Source organism: Oncorhynchus mykiss, chromosome 16 (genome assembly GCF_013265735.2).
Source record: "Oncorhynchus mykiss isolate Arlee chromosome 16, USDA_OmykA_1.1, whole genome shotgun sequence".
Taxonomy (NCBI): Eukaryota; Metazoa; Chordata; class Actinopteri; order Salmoniformes; family Salmonidae; genus Oncorhynchus; species Oncorhynchus mykiss.
In genome coordinates this window covers 43,990,935-44,010,173 of record NC_048580.1, presented here as the reverse complement: position 1 = coordinate 44,010,173, position 19,239 = coordinate 43,990,935, and the positions used below count along the sequence as shown (strand labels likewise).

The following is a 19,239-nucleotide window of genomic DNA, read 5'->3' as shown; positions in this document are numbered from 1 at the left end:
ATCTCTTCAGTGGGTCATATGATTGAGTGTAGTCTGGCCCAGGAGTGTGAAGGTGAACGGAAAAGCTCTGGAGCAACGAACCGCCCTTGCTGTCTCTGCCTGGCCGGTTCCCCTCTCACCACTGGGATTCTGTGCCTCTAACCCTATTACAGGGGCTGAGTCACTGGCTTACAGGTGCTCTTTCATGCCGAGGGGTGCGTCACTTGAGTGGGTTGAGTCACTGACGTGATCTTCCTGTCTGGGTTGGCGCCCCCCTTGGGTTGTGCCGTGGCGGAGATCTTTGTGGGCTATACTCGGCCTTGTCTCAGAATGGTAAGTTGGTGGTTGAAGATATCCCTCTAGTGGTGTGGGGGCTGTGCTTTGTCAAAGTGGGTGGGGTTATATCCTTCCTGTTTGGCCCTGTCCTGGGGTATCATCGGATGGTGCCACAGTGTCTCCTGACCCCTCCTGTCTCAGCCTCTAGTATTTATGTTATATCTGGAGTACTTCTCCTGTCTTATCCGGTGTCCTGTGTGAACTTAAGTATGCTCTCTCTAATTCTCTCTTTTTCTCTTTCTTGCTCTCTGTCGGAAGACCTGAGCCCTAGGACCATGCCTCAGGACTACCTGGCATTATGACTCCTTGTTGTCCCCAGTCCACCTGGCCGTGCTGCTGCTCCAGTTTCAACTGTTCTGCCTGCGGCTATGGAACCCTGGCCTGTTCACTGTGATTACTATTATTTGACCATGCTGGTCATTTATAAACATTTGAACATCTTGGCCATGTTATGTTATAATCTCCACCATAGCCTGGTTCCTCTCTAGGTTTCTTCCTAGGTTTTGGCCTTTCTAGGGAGTTTTTCCTAGCCACCGTGCTTCTACACCTGCATTGCTTGCTGTTTGGGGTTTTAGGCTGGGTTTCTGTACAGCACCTTGAGATATCAGCTGATGTAAGAATGGCTATATAAATACATTTGATTTGAAATTTGATTTGAACAGACTAAATCGCTTACTTAATATACCACATGGCCTGACACAAAGCATGGCCTGACACCCTGGACTCTATCACTAGCTATATCAAGATGTTGCATAAGAGTTAAAAGGGGATCGTTTTACAGGATTAAAAAAGAACAAGTTTATGACAATGGGCACACATGCTGTATATGAGCTCAGAAATCCAGGGCAACCTCCCCCTTACACACAACAACCAATGAAGTCAGGGGACACTTGTGGCTGTGGTATTCTATACCGGGAGGGAGGGCTCACAGAGCCAAAATAGTCAGCAGTGCTCAGTTCTGATGTCAGACAACCAGAAAACAAAGTGGCCTCCAAACTCCAAACTGCTCGTATTATCACGAGAAGGACAGGGTGTCAGGTTCATAGAGATATACCATGTTCTATATCTATGATCAGGACAGGCCCTCGACTACCCTGGACAGATGCTGGTGGCTTCATCAGTGTGTTAACAATAAAAGCCTTTCACTGAAATGATCCCCAACATAAGATATGTATGGTTAAAGGCAGGATGAGAGCAGTTGATTGAGTTGTATTGACATTAACCAGGTTTCCATCCAACATTTTCATGCGAGTTAAGTACATGTCGGATAGAAAAATGTAATGACACTGCCTGATGGAAACAGAACATTTGTCGGTAAACTTTCCAAATGTCGCCAACACAAAATATGCTATGCGGGATCTTTTTGTCTGTAAAATTAATTACGAGAGAAATATCGGTGGAAACGCTTTTACGCTCAAACACTGATATGATAACCATTACATCGAAGTAAACTTTCAGTCACACGATGACATGTAGTGTGACCCTTCCACTACGACTCGTCGGGAAACGATGCAGTTTATTAGGCTACAGATGAAATAAATGATGATGAACTTCACAGGGTTGTGGAAGTGAAAGTTGATGATCCTTTACAGAAAATATCAACGGTCTTATTCTGGTGACATGATCATTGATGCTTGGCTTTTGTCCATAATAATCTCATCATGTATGTAGGCTATACCTGCACTGTATCTGTGAGCAGTTGACTAGAGCGCACATGCCAATACCATTGTGGGCACACTCACTATACAAAGCCAATTTTTTTGTGAGAAACCATCAGTAGAGTTGAAAATGCAATGGAAACCCATTTAACTTGTTTTTTTTTTATTTGGTACATGGGAATTTAATGTATTATGACATCAAGCTCAGCCTTTTATCTGCAACAAAGTCAATTTGATGGGAGCACATCTCTCGTGGGAAAATGCGCATATTGTTTTTAATCCGATTTTAGAATATTCACATGAAAATCTGTAGCTAATTTGATGGAAACCTAGCTATTGATTGTTTGAGTTGATTGCTAGAACTGGCCCTCACATTCCAGACGTGTGAAGGAGGCCCTATACTAACATCAGTACATATGCTTAATTGAATCAAGTGTCAAGCCTGTCACAGTGCAGAGTCAAAACGCTGGAAAAAGATACTGCTCCTTGTCCCAGATAATTCAATTATGCTGCTATTGTCACCGAGGTTACTTGTAAAACTATGGAAGCCATCTGCCATTACCAACAAGACGTTGAGTCAAACTGTATAACATTCCTGCCAAATGAAAAAAAAAATAATAATAAGTTGATCTTCGATAGCGATTGATGATATGCTTGAAAATGCACCCGAAACAGAAAAACCACATACTTCAGCCAATTGGACATAACAACAACACTTTCCATTATCGTCATGTAAACCACAGGAACTACAGTGGGCTCTTCTGAAAAGGCTTAACTTTTGATCAAATTAAAAACAGAGTAGTAGCAGACAGACAGGCAGACAGACCGTGACAGATTTTTCTGTTAGAGAACAAATAGGCGAGAAACCAGACATGATCTCGGGTATAGTCTAGTAATTATTCTCATAATGTTTGATAAAGTGGCAACTCCTACAATGCACATCACTTGAATGCAGGGCCAGGCTACATCTTATACATGATCCTTATGATCCAAGGACTGTGAAGCTCTGTCTGAAGAGGTATTCACAGACCATTTTGAATGAATTGAAAACATTATGTCACTAGCACAAGGACTGTATCAAGTTGAAAAGTACACGGATGAATATTTATACAAGCACAAGTGGCATGATCAAAGTATATTGACACAATGAAGATATGTTATAGACACCAGTATTTCCCCCAAGAAAAAAAGCTGTTACAGTTGATTTTATTGCACAGTCACTAATAAGCAACCAATTCTAGATGCTGACCAGTTTCTTTCACTACCCGTCCATCATTATTTTATGTAGCCCTAGGTTACCTTTATTGTCTGCAGCTACCACCTATAACTGAATAAACGTAATAATCAGTTCCTTCTGGGTACCAAGTGAGTTAAATTAGCTACCATTGCATCATTTTGCAAATACTGGAAATGTGGTCAAATTTTGCTAATTTTCCTGAAGTGTTTCAAGTGAAGTGAGTGTGATTCAGATATAAGTTTGAGACTATGAATAGACTGTTTCTATGGACAGAATTAGATCAACTCTATTCCACTAGAGATTCTAGTTTGTCACATTACTTTTAACAGCATCTTTATGAAAAGTATAATTAGTGTGTGGGGAATTATATATGTTCAACTATGGTATATGTAACAACACTTGAACTGAAACACTCAAGTAACAAATAGCCAATACGTTTCATATTTTGTAATAACATTTTGAAAATAATTAACTAGGTTTCTTTTCTTTGGGAAATAAATAAGGTTGCTGTGCGTGCAACGGTGTGAGCACTAGAGCAGATGATCTACAAAAGCTGGTTTACCAGAAATAAATGAAACTTCAAAATAAAAGTATGCAAAAAATAACTTACATTCACTAGATGACAGGTAAATATCAACGAGACGATAAGTCCAGAGACCTTGTGGATCCGCGTGCCCATGTTCCACCAACCCAGCACAGGCTGCAAATGCTGGGGAAAGGAAAATCAATGTCTTTCACTTCTGGCCACTGAAGTAATATAAAGGTGCGCCTCAACACTTTATACGTCCCACACGCGGTGGGACTTCATCAACAGAGAATTGTCCCTTTGTGCGTTTTGTTATGGAAGCAGAACAAAAATATTTATCAAAAGTGCCGTGAAATAGATAGATCGGTTTGCGTCACTTCGGACCCACTGTCTTTTGCACTCAAAACTTCGACTTGTAATGCGAGCGCAAGTCAGTGAGTCACTGGGAAGTCTGACGCTATTGAGACACACGAGCCACTTCCCTGCATAAAAGGCGGAATGGAATTCAGGGAGTGCTGCTGATAGGCAGTCTCAATCACTCCGTGAGGAGACGCCACATAGGACATATTTAGCGTTACAGTTTTTTTTAAAAACACATTGGTTCAAAATGTGTTATAAAGTTAAAATAACTGGATTTAATGTATAGATTAATACGTTAAATGACTCACCAATTTAAAATCCACTCGGATGCAAATGTTGTACTTTATCCTAATCACTTGACTGGTCACACAATGATGCCCTCTTGGCATGTATTTTAGATCTACTCTCATGCCCGCGAAAGACGTGTGGCTCGCTTTTTTTTTTCATGCATAACCACAATCCATACCAAAAGTGGTTTGAGGAGAGAGCTATATTTTGATACTACACGATGTGGATCACTTTACCTTTAAAGCATTAACTATTCCAGTTGAAATTACTGTAGCCTGTAGGCCTATGTGGAAAGTTTGCACCAGTGGTTTAGGCCTACCTTGACGCTGGTGAAGTCTGCACATCGGCGCCCTCTGTTGATCTCAAATCAGTTGCCCTTGAATCAATTGCCCTTGTGGGCCAATCATGAAGGCTTGATGACGTTTCTCCACTGCATATCAGATCATTTATGTGATTAACAGTACATTACGAACATACTATTCTTCATGAAATCAGCACACAAAATCATAATTGCGCAAGTACTTTTCTAAAATGATAATAGTGTAAGCCTAGAGTAACAATTGAATTATAACTGAAAAAATTGTGCAACTGGACTCCATTGCAAACAAAAAGAGACTTGCTCTAACAGTTCGAGCCTACAGATTAACTATTAAGCCTACTAACCTTTAGGCCTGAAGCACGTAGGCCAGGTCTGGCTATTTTCAACCCCATGCTCCATCCCCTGAACAACTACAGAGAGAGCATTTACTGACAGTGGATTTATGTTTTTGTTCATTCATATCCATAATTGGTACAAAGAACGCCTCCATCTCAAGAGATCACACCGAGCAGCTGCTGTCAATTAAGAGTTTAACCCTGGCATTTCAGCTGCAGCTTGTTCCACTATGTTTCCACTCCTCAAAGGCTGCAACAACACTGATTAACAGAAGAGATATGTGTAGTTACATAGGCATGCATGGTACAGTGTAAGTACGGTGTCATACGATGTAACTACACTATAATTACATTATACCTGCATTTAATGTATATGCATTACACAGTGCAATGTGGAACCAAAGTTACATGGAATTCAGGTGCCAAAGTTGCATTGCACACCACCGTTATATGAACACAAAAACACATACTGAAAATTGTGATCGGCCCCAGGGTTAGAGCTGGCTCCTCTGCTCTTCCTTGGCATTTAACCTGCCCCAGTTCCTAGGACGACGAAAACGGTGTGCAGGATGAGAGACTACAGGCTCGTCCGTAGTGCATGCGAGGCACACTGGACCCACTCCAATTTTCCTACCGCTCCAACAGATCCACAGAACATGCCATTTCCATCGCTATTCACATGGCATGACATCTGGACAAGAGTAACGCCTACAGCATCAGTCAAAAGTTTGAACACACCTTCTAATTCAAGGGTTTTATCTTTAATATTTTCTACATTGTACAATAATAGTGAAGACATCAAAACTATGAAATAACACATATGGAATCATGTAGTAACCAAAACAAAGTGATAAACAAATCTAAATATATGTTATATTTGAGATTCTTCAAAGTAGCCACCCTTTGCCTTAAGTTCCTCAGCGTCCACAACCACAAGGCCCTCCAGCGGGTGATGAAGACGGACCGTGCTCCCACCCATCCAGGACATCTACTTGAAATGGTGCCTGAGGACAGCATCATCAAGGACCCCTCAAACCCCAGCCACAAGCTGTTCACTCCCTTACCGTCGGGCAGACGGTATCGGAGCATGAGGACTGACACTAACAGGCTCAGAGACCGTTTCTACCTACTAGCCATCAGACTGCTGAACACTTGAACTGGACTGACCACCTGCTCTGATTCTCCATACCTTAGCACACATGCACTCACACAGGCTTGCTGCTACCAGGCGTGTATTTACTATAGCTAACAATGCACAATTTAAACACCCCAATCCACCCCTTCCCCAAAGCACGTGTACATATTGGACTACACATTGTGCCTTCCTGTATTATACTTGTGTTAAAATGTTTATTATATTCTACTGCCTTTGACTTTATGTAAATACATATATTATTATTCTCTTGGATTCAAGAATCACAAAGGATTATTTGTGTTGCAGGACTCTGAATCCACAATGGTGTGATTTGGAATATAAATGAAAATCATCCACCATTAGATGGATTTTTATGTATTGTGGACCACAGTTCGGGAAACACTGTTTGGCATCACAGATTTGGTCTGTGTATGGTATGTACACAGACCAAATCCTCAACGTCTGACTCACAGACTCCATCTATTGGACACTTACCTTTACATCCTTCAACTGTGTGAAGTATTCAAATGTAATAGAGACATAAGCAGTACTATATTTATATCTAGGTGTGAATTCTTTTCCCAAGAAGCTCTCTCCTCTAGTGCAGCCAAATGTGCATGGCTTCCAGCCGAGATACTCCAATGATAGATTCTAGCGTTTGCATCATTAGATTCGGGGAATAGACAACTGAGCTAAAAATGACAATTGACTAAGGCTACAGACATAGTGAGCCAGTCAACTCTACAGTCTCTCATTAAATTGAGTGAATGCAACGGTAACCTTCAAATACATAAAAAACTGTATAGAAAGACAACCAGAACAGAGCATTACACAATTACATTTGGACATCACAACATTCAGCTATAGGGCATTAATACCCATTCACTGAACACCCATTCACCTAAAACTAAATCACTCAAGATGAAAACAACATATTATAAACATTAGAGGTTCTGGCTAACAGTAAAGGTCGTCAAATCAAATCAAAGGTATTTATAAAGCCCTTTTTATATCAGCAGAAAGTGGTTATACAGAACCCCAGCCTAAAACCCCAAACAGCAAGAAATTCAGAAGCACGGCGGCTAGGAAAAACTTCCTAGAAAGGAAGGAACATAGGAAGAAACCTAGAGAGGAACCAGCCTCTGCGGGGTAGGCCAGGCCTCTTCTGGCTGCGCCAGATGGAGATTATTTAGAGTACATGGCCATTAAGGCCAAATCGTTGTTCAAATGTTCATAGATGACCAGCAGGGTCAAATAATAACCACAGTGGTTATAGAGGGTGCAGTACCGATTCATTTTTTGCAGAGCGCTTCAAGGAAAAACATTGTTTTTGGGTCTTGTAAGAGCAAAAATTGAGTGTAAAACAAGAAAAGAAAGAACATTTTAAAAGGAACAAACGTTCAATTCCAATCTTGGTCCTTTTGTTCACATATCCAGATAAACATTGGTAGAGGATATTTTTATTAATGGCACATGAAGAGACAAATGTTTCCTGAGAGTGCCGTCATGCCTGGATTGGTCTCTGGCAGGGCAGGACTTGAAAGTAGAGAAGTTTGCGTAGAAAGTTAAAGGAACCAGGCATCTGTTTGTAGAGGCCTTTGGCTGAGTTTTGTGAAACTTCATGGTTTACCTGACCACAAACAAAAACATGAATAGCTTCATAAGAGAATATCCTTACTGCCGTTCAAAATAAAAATACAGCTTTATAACAACATTTTTTTTAAAAAACTATAAATTAACTGTATTGTCATTTTTTCTTTACAATATTAAAAACAACAAACTCACCATCATTAACATGGTGACCAGGTCATTATCGGCAGCATTGTCTTCTAAGACGTTATCCAGTGTTTCTACATACCAGGAGCCAGCTTGTGTATCTCTCCAGGAGACGTAACCTGTTCAAGTCACACAGACAAACAGCCATCAGGGCGACAGGCATACAAATGACACTTTCTTGCGATTGATCACCACAAATAAGTATTGTATTTGAGAGCAACCCCCCTCCCCCCCCCCACACACACCTGGGAAGGTGGAGTAGGACACCAGTATGTCACTAGGTGTGGGCAGTGTGGCCCTAGCGTCTGGCTCATCAGACGGAGTGCTCAGAGAGTCACTGCTGGAGGACATGGGCATGGCGTCCGTCTGGTCATCTGTTCCTCCAATACAAGGCCTATCCTCGTCAGGAGTCACCTCAAAGCCTGTGTCTCTCTCACCTGCCAGACCACAACGCATATGCATTATCTTTATTAGAGATATAGATCATGAACGTAATAGACATAGTAACATCCCATCTACAGTACCAGTCCAAAGTTGACACAGCTACTCCTTCCAGAGTTTTTCTTTATTTTTTACTATTTTCTACATTGTACAATAATAGTGAAGACATCAAAACTATGAAATAACACATATGGAATCATGTAGTAACCAACAAAAAAAAGTGTTAAACAAATCAAAATATATTTTACATTTGAGATTCTTCAAATAGCCACCCTTTCCCTTGAGGACATCTCTCAACCAGCTTCATGAGGTAGTCACCTGGAATACATTTCAAATAACAGGTGTGTGTTTTTAAAGTTAATTTGTGGAATTTCTTTCCTTTTTGATGGCTTTGAGCCAATCAGTTTGAGCCAACAGAAAATAGCCCTATTTGGTAAAAGACCAAGTCTATATTATGGCAAGAACAGCTCAAATAAGCAAAGAGAAACGGCATGAAGGTCAGTCAATCCAGGAAAATTTCAAGAACTTTCAACGTTTCTTCAAGTGCAGTCCCAAAACCATCAAGCACTATGACGAAACTGGCTCTCATGAGGACCGCCACAGGAAAGGAAGACCCAGAGTTACCTCTGCTGCAGAGGATAAGTTTATAAGGTCTTTGTGAGATGCAGAGTAGGTGAACGGATGATCTCTGCATGTGTGGTTTGCACCTTTAAGCATGGAGGAGGTGGTGTGGGGGTGATTTGTTGGTGACACTGTCAGTGTAAGGGCTATTTGACCAAGAAGGAGAGTGATTGAGTGCTGCGTCAGATGACCTGGCCTCCACAATCACCCGACCTCAACCCAACTGAGATGGTTTGGGATGAGTTGGACCGCAGATTGAAGGAAAAGCATCCAACAAGTGCTCAGCATATGTGGGAACTCCTTCAAGACTGTTGGAAAAGCATTTCAGGTGAAGCTGGTTGAGAGAATGTCAAAAGTGGTTGAGAGAATGTCAAAATGTCAAGTGTGCAAAGCTTTCATCAAGGCAAAGGGTGGCTACTTTGAAGAATCTCAAATATAACATTTTTTTAGATTTATTTAACACCTTTTGGTTACTACATGATTCCATATGTGTTATTTCATAGTTTTGATGTCTTTACAATGTAGAAAATAGTACAAATAAAGAAAAACCCTTGAATGAGCAGGCATGTCCAAACTTTTGACTGGTACTGTAGATATTAGTATCCTAGCCTGGACTCCAGCAGTTCTAGGTTTCTCAAACATGAATCCGGGGTGGTGACTGACAGAGAGAGACTGGTTTCCCCAAAATATTTCCTCCACTGTTGGAGATGTAACCCAGTGTACAGACTAGTATTACATCACATTTATAACACTATTGTTACAGTGCTGCATAAGCAGTACTAAGGGATCACTAAGCATAAGAAACTCCTACAGCAAAGTTGTCTTACCTCCCCCACAGGCCTGGATGAAGAAGAGCTTGGGCTTGCCCTGTAGGGATGGGCAGTTCTGACCATTGAGGTAGTTTGTGATGAGCTGAACTGGGACATTGGGCCCGTCCACTCCATGCACTGCACCAGGGAAGCGATTGTGACTTACCTAAAAACAAATGCAATGAAATAACATTATTCATCTCCAGAAAGACAAACCTTTCTACTTTCTATGCATTTGTAAAAAGATAGAAGGAGTCTCTTACCTCCGTCCCATGTGATAGCATGATCACCACACAACAATCACATTGTGAATGATCCTTCTTGGACAAAGCTGATAGCTCCTGCCTTATTTGCTGAAATATAGTTATTACTGTAAGCATTAGATCATTAGGCCAGTATCTAAGTTAAACATGAATATATATAAAGGAGGGTAGCTGAGGAAATACTCACCTTCTGTTTCAGGTTTCTCTTGACAAGGACAATAAAGTTAAGGGATTGAAATCTTCTCTCCAGTTTGTCGCAGTCTATGTTGGACCCTGTGCGGTTATTCAGCTCTGACTGAGGCTCAAAATCGACATTGTTTATGATCAGGCAGTGTCCACAGGGGCTGGCATCCATCTTATAACTCTGAGAGAACATGAAAGAAAAGCATGCATTGATTCCACAGTATATCCAAACTATAAAATTAGGGAACTGGTTAGACTCAAATTTAGACTTGTTGTAATCTTGACGAGGTAAGATACAATATGTGGATTTATATAGCATAATATGTGAAGTTAAATTCAACAGAACTGAGATACAACAACTCCGCTGGAGAGTACTGTCGAAAACCACAATGGGGAACGGATGCTACATTTAGCCTATAGTACATAGAGCCAAAAGGCAAGATAACTTACCTGAATACTGTCACGTCTAACTCTTCCTGTTGCCCTGGGTTTTCCAAACTCCCTTTCAGGGGCTGTAATAAAAATCACCACTTTTATACTTGAATATTCAGAGACATATGTCAAAGTACGTACAGAAAATTGTTGTGATCACTTACATAAACTGGGAGTGGTAGGCGTAGGCAAAGGTCTAACTGGTTGACTTGGATAGACAGGGGTTATAGGCAAAGGTCTAACTGGTTGACTTGGATAGACAGGGGTTACCACAGTGTCCACATGAGAGTCTGTCAAAATAGAGCAAAATCCAAAGCAAATATGAACATTTCAGTAGTATGGACCGACATTGCAATGAATCACAGATGATATTTAACCACATAGGCATACTTACAAACTGGCAAAGGCCTAACGACTGGCCGGACATGGACAGGCAGAGGTAGAGGCTGGCTCTGTGGTTCCCCCGCCAACAGGAGATCCGGCAGGCTATGCTGCCCTTTCTCACGAAGGCACTCTATTAAAGCTGGGAAGGCCCGACTCCCACGAGTCTCCAGGTCTCGAACCAGCTGTCTGGCTTGGTCTCGCCTGGTTCCTGATCTCTGAAATTGAGGAACAAGGCATGGGCTTGTGAGAACTGAAAGTAGCATATGATACTTGGTTAGAATTCCAGATTTCGCTGTGTGCAAAAGCATGGAAATGAGGATAGCCTAATCATAATGATGTCTATTCCTGGGATTCCTGCAAGACAGACAATAATAGTCAAGAAGAATAGCGTCACACCTTACCTTTATCTCGTCAATCATGTCTTGAGTAAAGATTCCTTTTGACAGAAGTCCATCATACATATCTGATGGGTTCAGGTCGCTCACGAGATTGACCCTATTGCGTTGGAGAATCCTTTTGTGTCTCTCCTCCATTCTGTAGGCTTATATGAGGCATGAAACAGGAACTCTGCAATGATTATGTGGCAGAGAAGAGAAATGACCAAACCAGTGCCATTTCCATAAGTGTTCCTAAACATTTATGTATTTACATGGTAGTACAAAGACAATCCCAGTACTATGAAATATTAATGAGCAATACAAACAGCAAACAGGCTGTTTGCCTTTTTGAAGGAAATTCGACTTCCGCGTTATCCCAACCCTTCCGAAAGACACACAAACATAAGTTGGAGAGGTTAGAGCAGAGGGTAGCCATACTGTGGGGCCCGTGGATCAGTTGTGGGGGTTAACGGCCTTGCTTAAGGGCACAATGGCAGGAGATGGGATCTAGGATTTCTATAATGCGGGTGCAAACTCACTAAAATGTACCTGGCTAAGACATTCACATTCACATGCTAACTTTAGCTAGCTACATAATGAAACGACATTGACCAGGGCTAAAGCAATGTTACACGGAAGTCTTGAGCTGAGTTTTACAATACAGTATATGTATACAGTTGTAAATTAGAATACAAATAACACACTGAATATAATGACAAACAGTGGTGATAAATATATATTTACCAGCTCCGTGTGATCTCCTCACAGACTTAAATGTCCCTTTCTATTTCACCACCGACTTCCTTGTTTACATCGCACATCTTCGTGATTGATGGATTGCAATAGACTCCAATTCCCACAATGCTTCTCGGTGTAGCTGGTCCCTCCTTCACACTGGATGCAGTCCCAGCAGGTTATCATTTACGGAGGAGAGATAACGTTAGAGAGCTCGGATGATGCTTCAAATTACACCTTTTCCATGCTTTTCGTTCGTAGAAAAGCAGTGACAGAGACATTTTAGATGAATGTGACAGAAGAACAGTTGATCCAACCAGATTCTTGAGGTGCGTGTATGTTTTTCAACAAGCTAGCCTGGATAGCTAGCGAGCTCTCTGTTATAAATTGATTGCATAGCAATGTGGTGATTCAAGTCAATGGCAATCTAATGCATGTGTTCTGTTTTAAATCTTCACATGTGGCAATTATAATGCCATTGCCTGCTAAATGCTGTGTTTAGGTGGTTATTTTAGTCTGTGTATATTTCAAAGGTTTCCCATTGGCATTCAAATCTTCCTTTTACCGATACAGACTCATTTGCCCAACCTTAGCTAGACATCCCATCAGGCAGATATGTTCTATCTGACTGTCTTTGTTGGTGCTTTCCAGACAAAAACACATGGCAAGAAGAACAAGGATGTTTTTGACATTTCCTGGTATAGTGGTTGTCTGTCTGCATCTTCTGGGTGGCTCAATGGAGACAGCCAATGAAGTAGACCCATACAAGATTCTTGGAGTGACCAAAAGTGCAAGTCAAGCTGAAATCAAGAAAGTGTACAAGCGCCTAGTTAGGGAATGGTAAGAACATCTTTAACTGACCCTTTCTCTTCTGGGTGTCAGGACTCACTGGATATATTTAGCATTAAGACGAATGACCCTGTTGACAAAAATACATGGCCAGTGATGCATGGTTCCTTTATTTCTGTAAGGCATCCGGACAAAAACAAAAATGAAGGCGCTGAAGATATGTTCATCAAGATTACCAAATCTTATGAGGTAAGAGAGTATCCAATATTTGCCAATATTAAAACCTCAGCAGTTTACTGTAAATGCGTTATTCAGAAGGGAAGGCTCCACCCTCTGGTAACCATATGCGTCTGCTTTCTACCCAAACTCTAAGATATTATCCAATGAGGAGAAGAGAACCAACTATGACCGGTATGGCCAGACTGATGACACCCAGCCGTATGGTCATGGTCACTATGGTCACCGCCACGACCACTTCTACTTCGACGAGTCCTTCTTCCACTTCCCATTCAACAATAAGGGCAACCGGGAGTTTGCCGACAGCAAGTACGCTCTGCACTTCAACCAGTATGTGAATGACGTGGTGCCTGACAGCTATAAGAGACCGTACCTGATCAAAATCACATCCGACTGGTGTTTCAGCTGTATCCACATTGAACCGGTCTGGAAAGAGGTTGTGTTGGAGCTGGAAGCCTTGGGTAGGAAAGTTATGAAATGCATTACACAAATGAAAATGACTCAGCGACTTCACCTTCCACATGATAGTGTTTTACATTACATGCTAGTCATTTAGCAGACACTCTGATCCCGAGCGACATACAATCAGTGCATTCAACTAAAGTAGGTAAAATAACCATACGGAGTCTTGGTTTGGCTGATTGTGTTCAACTGGTGTGTTATGTCTTAGGTGTGGGGATTGGTGTGGTGGACGTTGGTTATGAGAGACGTCTGGCCAATCACCTCGGTGCTCACCGCACCCCATCCATACTGGGGGTCATCAACGGGAAAGTGACCTTCTTCCACTACGCTGTGGTGAAGGAGCACCTGAGGCAGTTTGTGGAGGACCTGCTCCCTCAGAGACTGGTTGAGAAGGTAAAATTACACGTTTTTGGCAGATTTGTTTTTTGACTCACCGTTGTTGGCATCTCAGAAATTATGTTTACAAAAAATAAACTGTTTCAGGTTACAGACAGGAACGACTTTCAATTCCTGAACAGCTGGCATGAGCAGAACAAGCCACACGTGCTTCTGTTTGACCAAGTGCCTGTAGTTCCACTCTTGTACAAGGTAAGCCATTGTCTAGATCAGTCCTCAGGGTCCTGATTGGTGTCACACTTCTCCCCCATCCTTAGCAGACACAGCTGATTTAAACTAATTGCATGTTTAACTGAAGATCATGATTAGTTGATTATTGGAGTCAAGTGTGTTAGCTGGGGCCCGGGGGCAAAAGTGTGACAACAATCAGGCCCCCGAGGACGGGAGTTGCCCTGGTCTAGATTATTCAGTCTGGCATCAGTTTTAACCACCACTGAGAGCGCTGTTCTGACTAACTATTATTTACTTCCTTCCGGAGCATAGACCATTGACGACAGCTTTCTAATACTTGCTTACAGTTGAGTTTTTTTCTCTTATATTTTTTAGCTGACTGCTTTCGCCTATAAGGATTATGTTCAGTTTGGATACGTGGACCAGGGCCTGTCAGAGACCGCGAACCTACTGAAGCAGTTCAACATCAACACCTACGCCCCCACCATGCTGGTCTTTAAGGAGAGTACAGACAAGCCTGCAGACATTATACAGGTGGATACTAGATGCTTTACTAGACTCGACTACTGTGGATCCTCTTACTTTCCCACCAGACAGTTTGATTGAATAATTAAATAGCATTTGAATACCTGCGTAGTATCTGAGGTATTACTGACATATTATCTGTATTACTGACATATCATTGATTATATTTCGAGATGCGGTGTTTGTTGTTAATTTAAGCTGATTCGAGACATGGCATTTCATGTCCTTGATGCCTTTGTGTCGTTGTTCTCTAGGCTAAAGGGATGAAGAAACAAATCATTGATGAATTTATAACGAACAACAAGTTTCTCCTCGTCCCTCGACTGGTGAACCAGAAACTGTTTGATGAACTTTGCCCTGTGAAGCAGTTCCACCGACGCAGGAAGTAAGCTGGTGCTTTTCATTTCCTTTTTTGGCTCAAGTCTATTGTCTATTTATAAACATACCGTTTATGAACAGCCAGTTTACACGATTTCACTTTTGCATCATATTCCCAAACATCTGTCTTTTAGGTACTGTGTTCTACTGATCACTGGTGATGAGGAGTCCTATACCATAGGAAACCAGGCCTTCCTCACATTTGCCTCTACCAACACTCTGGAGGTGGTGAGGTTTGCCTACGTCTACCAAAGACTGCAACAATCACTGTGTGATATTCTGCTGAAGACTAAGGACAGCACACCTCCACCACCACAGGTAAGTGTATCCCAACATAGCTGTAGTGGAGATTAACTTTGTTAATGTGATCTCCTTGGATGCATCTTAAGAGCCATATGGACTGCAATTCCGTTTTTGAGAGCTTATGGTCGAAGTGTCTGTATAATGAGCTACAGTCACTCATCCTCTCTCTCTCTGCTATAATGTATCACATGTGGATGTGTGTGTCTGCCTGGGTGTGCTTGCTCGGCAGGTGTTCATCTTGGAGCGTCGTAACCCAGCAGGGAAGGTCCTGTACAAGGAGGTGGCGGGCGGTTGGAATGGTACTGATGAGGATAAACAACGTCTGTTGGATGAGCTGGAGAGGCTGCAGAAAGACCCCTCCATCCTCAACTACGACGCCATGCTGCCGGAGCTCAACAATGAGTTTGCCTCTGTAAATTGTGTTCCACAGTATTATCCTCATTAGAAAGGCTGGCCTACTTAAGTCTCGGCAGAGCAAGGGTAATGATGTAGTTAGTAATTAGTACTGTGTCCAGAGATAAGGTATTTGATCAAATGTTCTTTTATGGCATTCCAAATCTGAAATGTTTTTTAATATAATGGATAATACAGTACAATTATAGGCAGTAAATGTATATATATTTTCCAGATGTTTCTTATTCGATGGATCTACACAGCATATGATTACATTTCTGAAATCCTTGATGATATTCTTCATAATAATTGGTAAGTTATCTTTTATTCAAAATTGTAGGTTTGTATTTGGGAGCGGACGACATCAGGAGGAGAGGACATAATCAATGTCTGTAATGTGTTTCTGCAGGCGTGAGATGATGCCCCTCCTGTCGTTGATATTCTCTGCCTTATTCATCCTGTTTGGCACTGTGGTGGTTCAGGCCTTCAGGTAAAATGGAGGAACAGTGTGATTCTGCTACTCAAACACATCACCTTGAGGGAAACTGTTTCGGCTTACCGTTCTGCTTTGTGGGATTTCAGTGACTCCAGTGAAGATGGTAAATCCAAACCGAAGGCAAAAGAAGGAACTAAGGCAGAAAATGGGTCACCGGGTAGCAGCAGCACCTCAAGGCAAGACAGCATTTTTTATTTTAAGCTATATTGAAAATATTCAAGCTGTGACTATAATATTATGTTTTGGTTTAACTATCTGACATATTTTGGGGGGTTATATTTTGACTTTCGCTTTCAATAAATGAAAATGAGTGGTTCAGTGGTTCTGCTTTTTATTTTATTTTATTTTATAGTCGCCCACCTAAGAAGAACTTTGTGGAGGTGACGGAGCTGACAGACATCACATACACCAGTAACCTGGTGAAGCTGAGACCAGGCCATATGAACGTGGTACTGGTGCTCACTGATGCCACCAAGAATGTCTTACTCAGCAAGTTCGCCAAAGAAGTCTACTCTTTCACCGGGTGAGGGCAGGATATGATCCCACATGGTCTGGTGCTTGAGGTGAAATAGACATACATTGAATGATGTATGTTTTGTGCTTATAGCATGAATATTTATAGGCGAGTGGTATGGTGAACACAACTGCCGTTATTATATTCACATTCTAAATGCTTATACATGTTTAAAGGGTTACCAACATATCATGTCTTCTCCTCTTGCCACGACAGGAGCCTGACTCTTCACTTTTCCTTCCTGAACATGGACAAGCACAGTGCATGGATGGAAACACTGTTGGAGTTTGCCCAGGACGCCATGCAGATAGACACCGAAGAGGATGACTGTGCCCGCCACAAGATAGACTACACAGGCTATGTGCTGGCACTCAACGGCCATAAGAAGTACCTCTGCCTCTTCAAGCCTGTCTACACCGGGGAGGAAGGCGGGTCCTCCGAGGAGGAAGGGCCTGGGGGCGCCACTGGGGGAGGGAAGAGGTCTAGGTCCGGGTCCAGGGACGACCACCCACCACGCAGGTCTACGCCCAGGTCCCGCTCCACCGCCACACTGCAGATCCACCACAAACTGGACCGCCTGGGGCTGTGGATGGAGAGGCTTATGGAGGGAACTCTGCCCCGGTACTACATTCCTGGCTGGCCGGGCCTGGACAAGATCACAGGCCCCAAATAGAAATCGTGTCAATTACTTATACTGTACGTTGTGAAAAAATATCCCCAAAAAGATATGCTTGGAAGTTTGAGATGCATTGCATGCACACATCCCAAGTCAGGATACAGGCCTAAATGGACGCGCTCCAAAGCTATCTGTGTTTAAAAGCCAAGACGACGCCGAGGTATCCTCATGGCTGTGTTCAGAGGCTACTGTATGTTTTGAGTGATTGCACTAGGACATGGTTTGAAGAAATTACATTCAATAGTGAGGTTGGCTTGGCTCATTGCGACAACTGTACCACATTTATCTGCCGTCATGTTCTGCTGCCTTTTTTTGCACTTGAAATATTTATTTGTTACGGAAGTACTTAGAAAAGTAGCTTCAGTAAAAGAGGGAGGGTGCAGAATATGGTGGATCTCAAAGCAACAACCGTTGAACAGTTCCTAGATTGCTTTCCCTTTCGGATCCCTTCCTCTGCATGCTGTCATTAGTTAGCTACTTAGTTCTAATATCGACTGCTGTTACAACCTCTAGCTGCGCTAACTGAATCACTGTGGTCATAAGTAGACTCCTGCCTTTTTAGAACCGTCATCCATCATTATTCAAATATCTAATCTATCAGATTGTGCTTTGATATTAGCTTCACTGTCCCAATGGTGATTGGTCAGTACTGTGAATAGTGATGCATGGCTCTACTAGATCTATTTTCTTCACCATTTTGACCTCACTCCAAAAAAATATATTTTATTCTTGTGCAATATATACTGTAACTACAATGCCTTCCATTTATCCTGGGCTGCTAATATTTCATGTTCATTCTTATTCATGTAGAAATAGGCTATTTAAAAAAAAGTCTTAACGTTATACTTTAGCTTTTTGTTACATGACCAAGTTTTTTGCATTAGTCTATTTCCCTTTATTTTTTACGTGGAAGACAAGAGAAACCCGCACACTGCTCTTGCTAGTGTCACTGTTCTTTATTAGGCTTTACATATCGTCCTCTTGGCCTTCGTCAGAGCTTTTTTAGTTTTACAACAGAACTTGGCCAGTGGCTTCATATAGCAATGAAATAGTGTACAGTGGCTTGTGAAAATATTCACCCCCCTTGGCATTTTTCCTATCTTCTTGCCTTACAACCTGGATTTAAAATAGGTTTTTTGAGGGGTGCTTTGTGTCATTTGATTTACATGCCTACCACTTTGAAGATGCAAAATGTTTTTTGTGAAACAAACAAGACAAAAAAATGGAAAACTTGAGCATGCATAACTATTCACCCCCCTCCCCCCTCCAAAGTCAATACTTTGTAGAGGCACCTTTTGCTGCAAGTCTTTTGGGGTATGTCTCTATAAGCTTGGCACATCTAGCCACTAGGATTTTTGCCCATTCTTCAAGGAAAAACTGCTCCAGCTCCTTCAAGTTGGATGGGTTCCGCTGGTGTATAGCAATCTTTAAGTCATACAACAAATTCTCAATTGGATTGAGGTCTGGGCTTTGACTAGGCCATTCCAAGACATTTAAATGTTTCCCGTTAAACCACTCGAGTGTTGCTTTAGCAGTATGCGTATGGTCATTGTCCTGCTGGAAGGTGAATCTCCGTCCCAGTCTCAAATCTCTAGAAGACTGAAACAGGTTTCCCCTCAATAATTTCCCTGTATTTAGCATCATCCATCATTCCTTCAATTCTGACCAGTTTCTCAGTCCCTGCCGATGAAAAACATCCCCACAG

At 42.0% G+C, this 19,239-nt stretch overlaps 3 protein-coding genes across 19 annotated transcripts in view; 1 reads left to right on the top strand and 2 right to left on the bottom strand.

Annotated features, from left to right (window-relative positions):
* LOC110491067 (basement membrane-specific heparan sulfate proteoglycan core protein) overlaps positions 1–4,208 on the bottom strand; it is a 155,391-nt gene extending 151,183 nt beyond the window's left edge. For all 17 annotated transcript variants that reach the window (XM_036946987.1, XM_036946991.1, XM_036946995.1 and 14 more), the window contains exon 1: positions 3,821–4,208. In XM_036946987.1, the coding sequence (XP_036802882.1) occupies positions 3,821–3,889 (69 nt within the window). In that variant the 5' untranslated portion in view covers positions 3,890–4,208. The remainder of the gene's footprint in view (positions 1–3,820) is intronic.
* Positions 4,209–7,617: 3,409 nt separating this feature from the next.
* Positions 7,618–12,278, bottom strand: casp9 (caspase-9; the record flags this gene model as incomplete). The annotated part of the gene is given in 12 exon segments (NM_001124647.1): positions 7,618–7,803; positions 7,959–8,068; positions 8,195–8,386; positions 9,839–9,986; positions 10,084–10,173; positions 10,271–10,447; positions 10,717–10,778; positions 10,863–10,898; positions 10,941–10,988; positions 11,093–11,297; positions 11,484–11,649; positions 12,204–12,278. Coding segments are annotated over 11 exon segments (1,326 nt in total). The 3' UTR covers positions 7,618–7,677.
* Positions 12,279–12,333: 55 nt separating this feature from the next.
* Positions 12,334–18,810, top strand: LOC110492081 (dnaJ homolog subfamily C member 16). Its single transcript, XM_021566082.2, has 15 exons — positions 12,334–12,523; positions 12,846–13,034; positions 13,166–13,232; positions 13,357–13,681; positions 13,891–14,075; positions 14,166–14,270; positions 14,625–14,783; positions 15,029–15,159; positions 15,287–15,470; positions 15,685–15,867; positions 16,084–16,160; positions 16,258–16,338; positions 16,431–16,520; positions 16,697–16,867; positions 17,075–18,810. The coding sequence occupies exons 2-15, from the start codon at positions 12,856–12,858 to the stop codon at positions 17,529–17,531; spliced, it is 2,394 nt and encodes a 797-aa protein (XP_021421757.1). The 5' UTR covers positions 12,334–12,523; positions 12,846–12,855; the 3' UTR covers positions 17,532–18,810.
* The last annotated feature ends 429 nt before the right edge of the window (positions 18,811–19,239 follow it).

Excerpts from the sequence above, each read along its gene's own strand:
- LOC110492081 (XM_021566082.2), top strand. The coding sequence starts at position 12,856 with ATGGCAAGAAGAACAAGGATGTTTTTGACATTTCCTGGTATAGTGGTT. Across the intron at positions 14,784-15,028 it reads AGCCTGCAGACATTATACAG|GCTAAAGGGATGAAGAAACA; the intron begins GTGGATACTAGA and ends GTTGTTCTCTAG. Across the intron at positions 15,868-16,083 it reads TCAACAATGAGTTTGCCTCT|ATGTTTCTTATTCGATGGAT; the intron begins GTAAATTGTGTT and ends TATATTTTCCAG.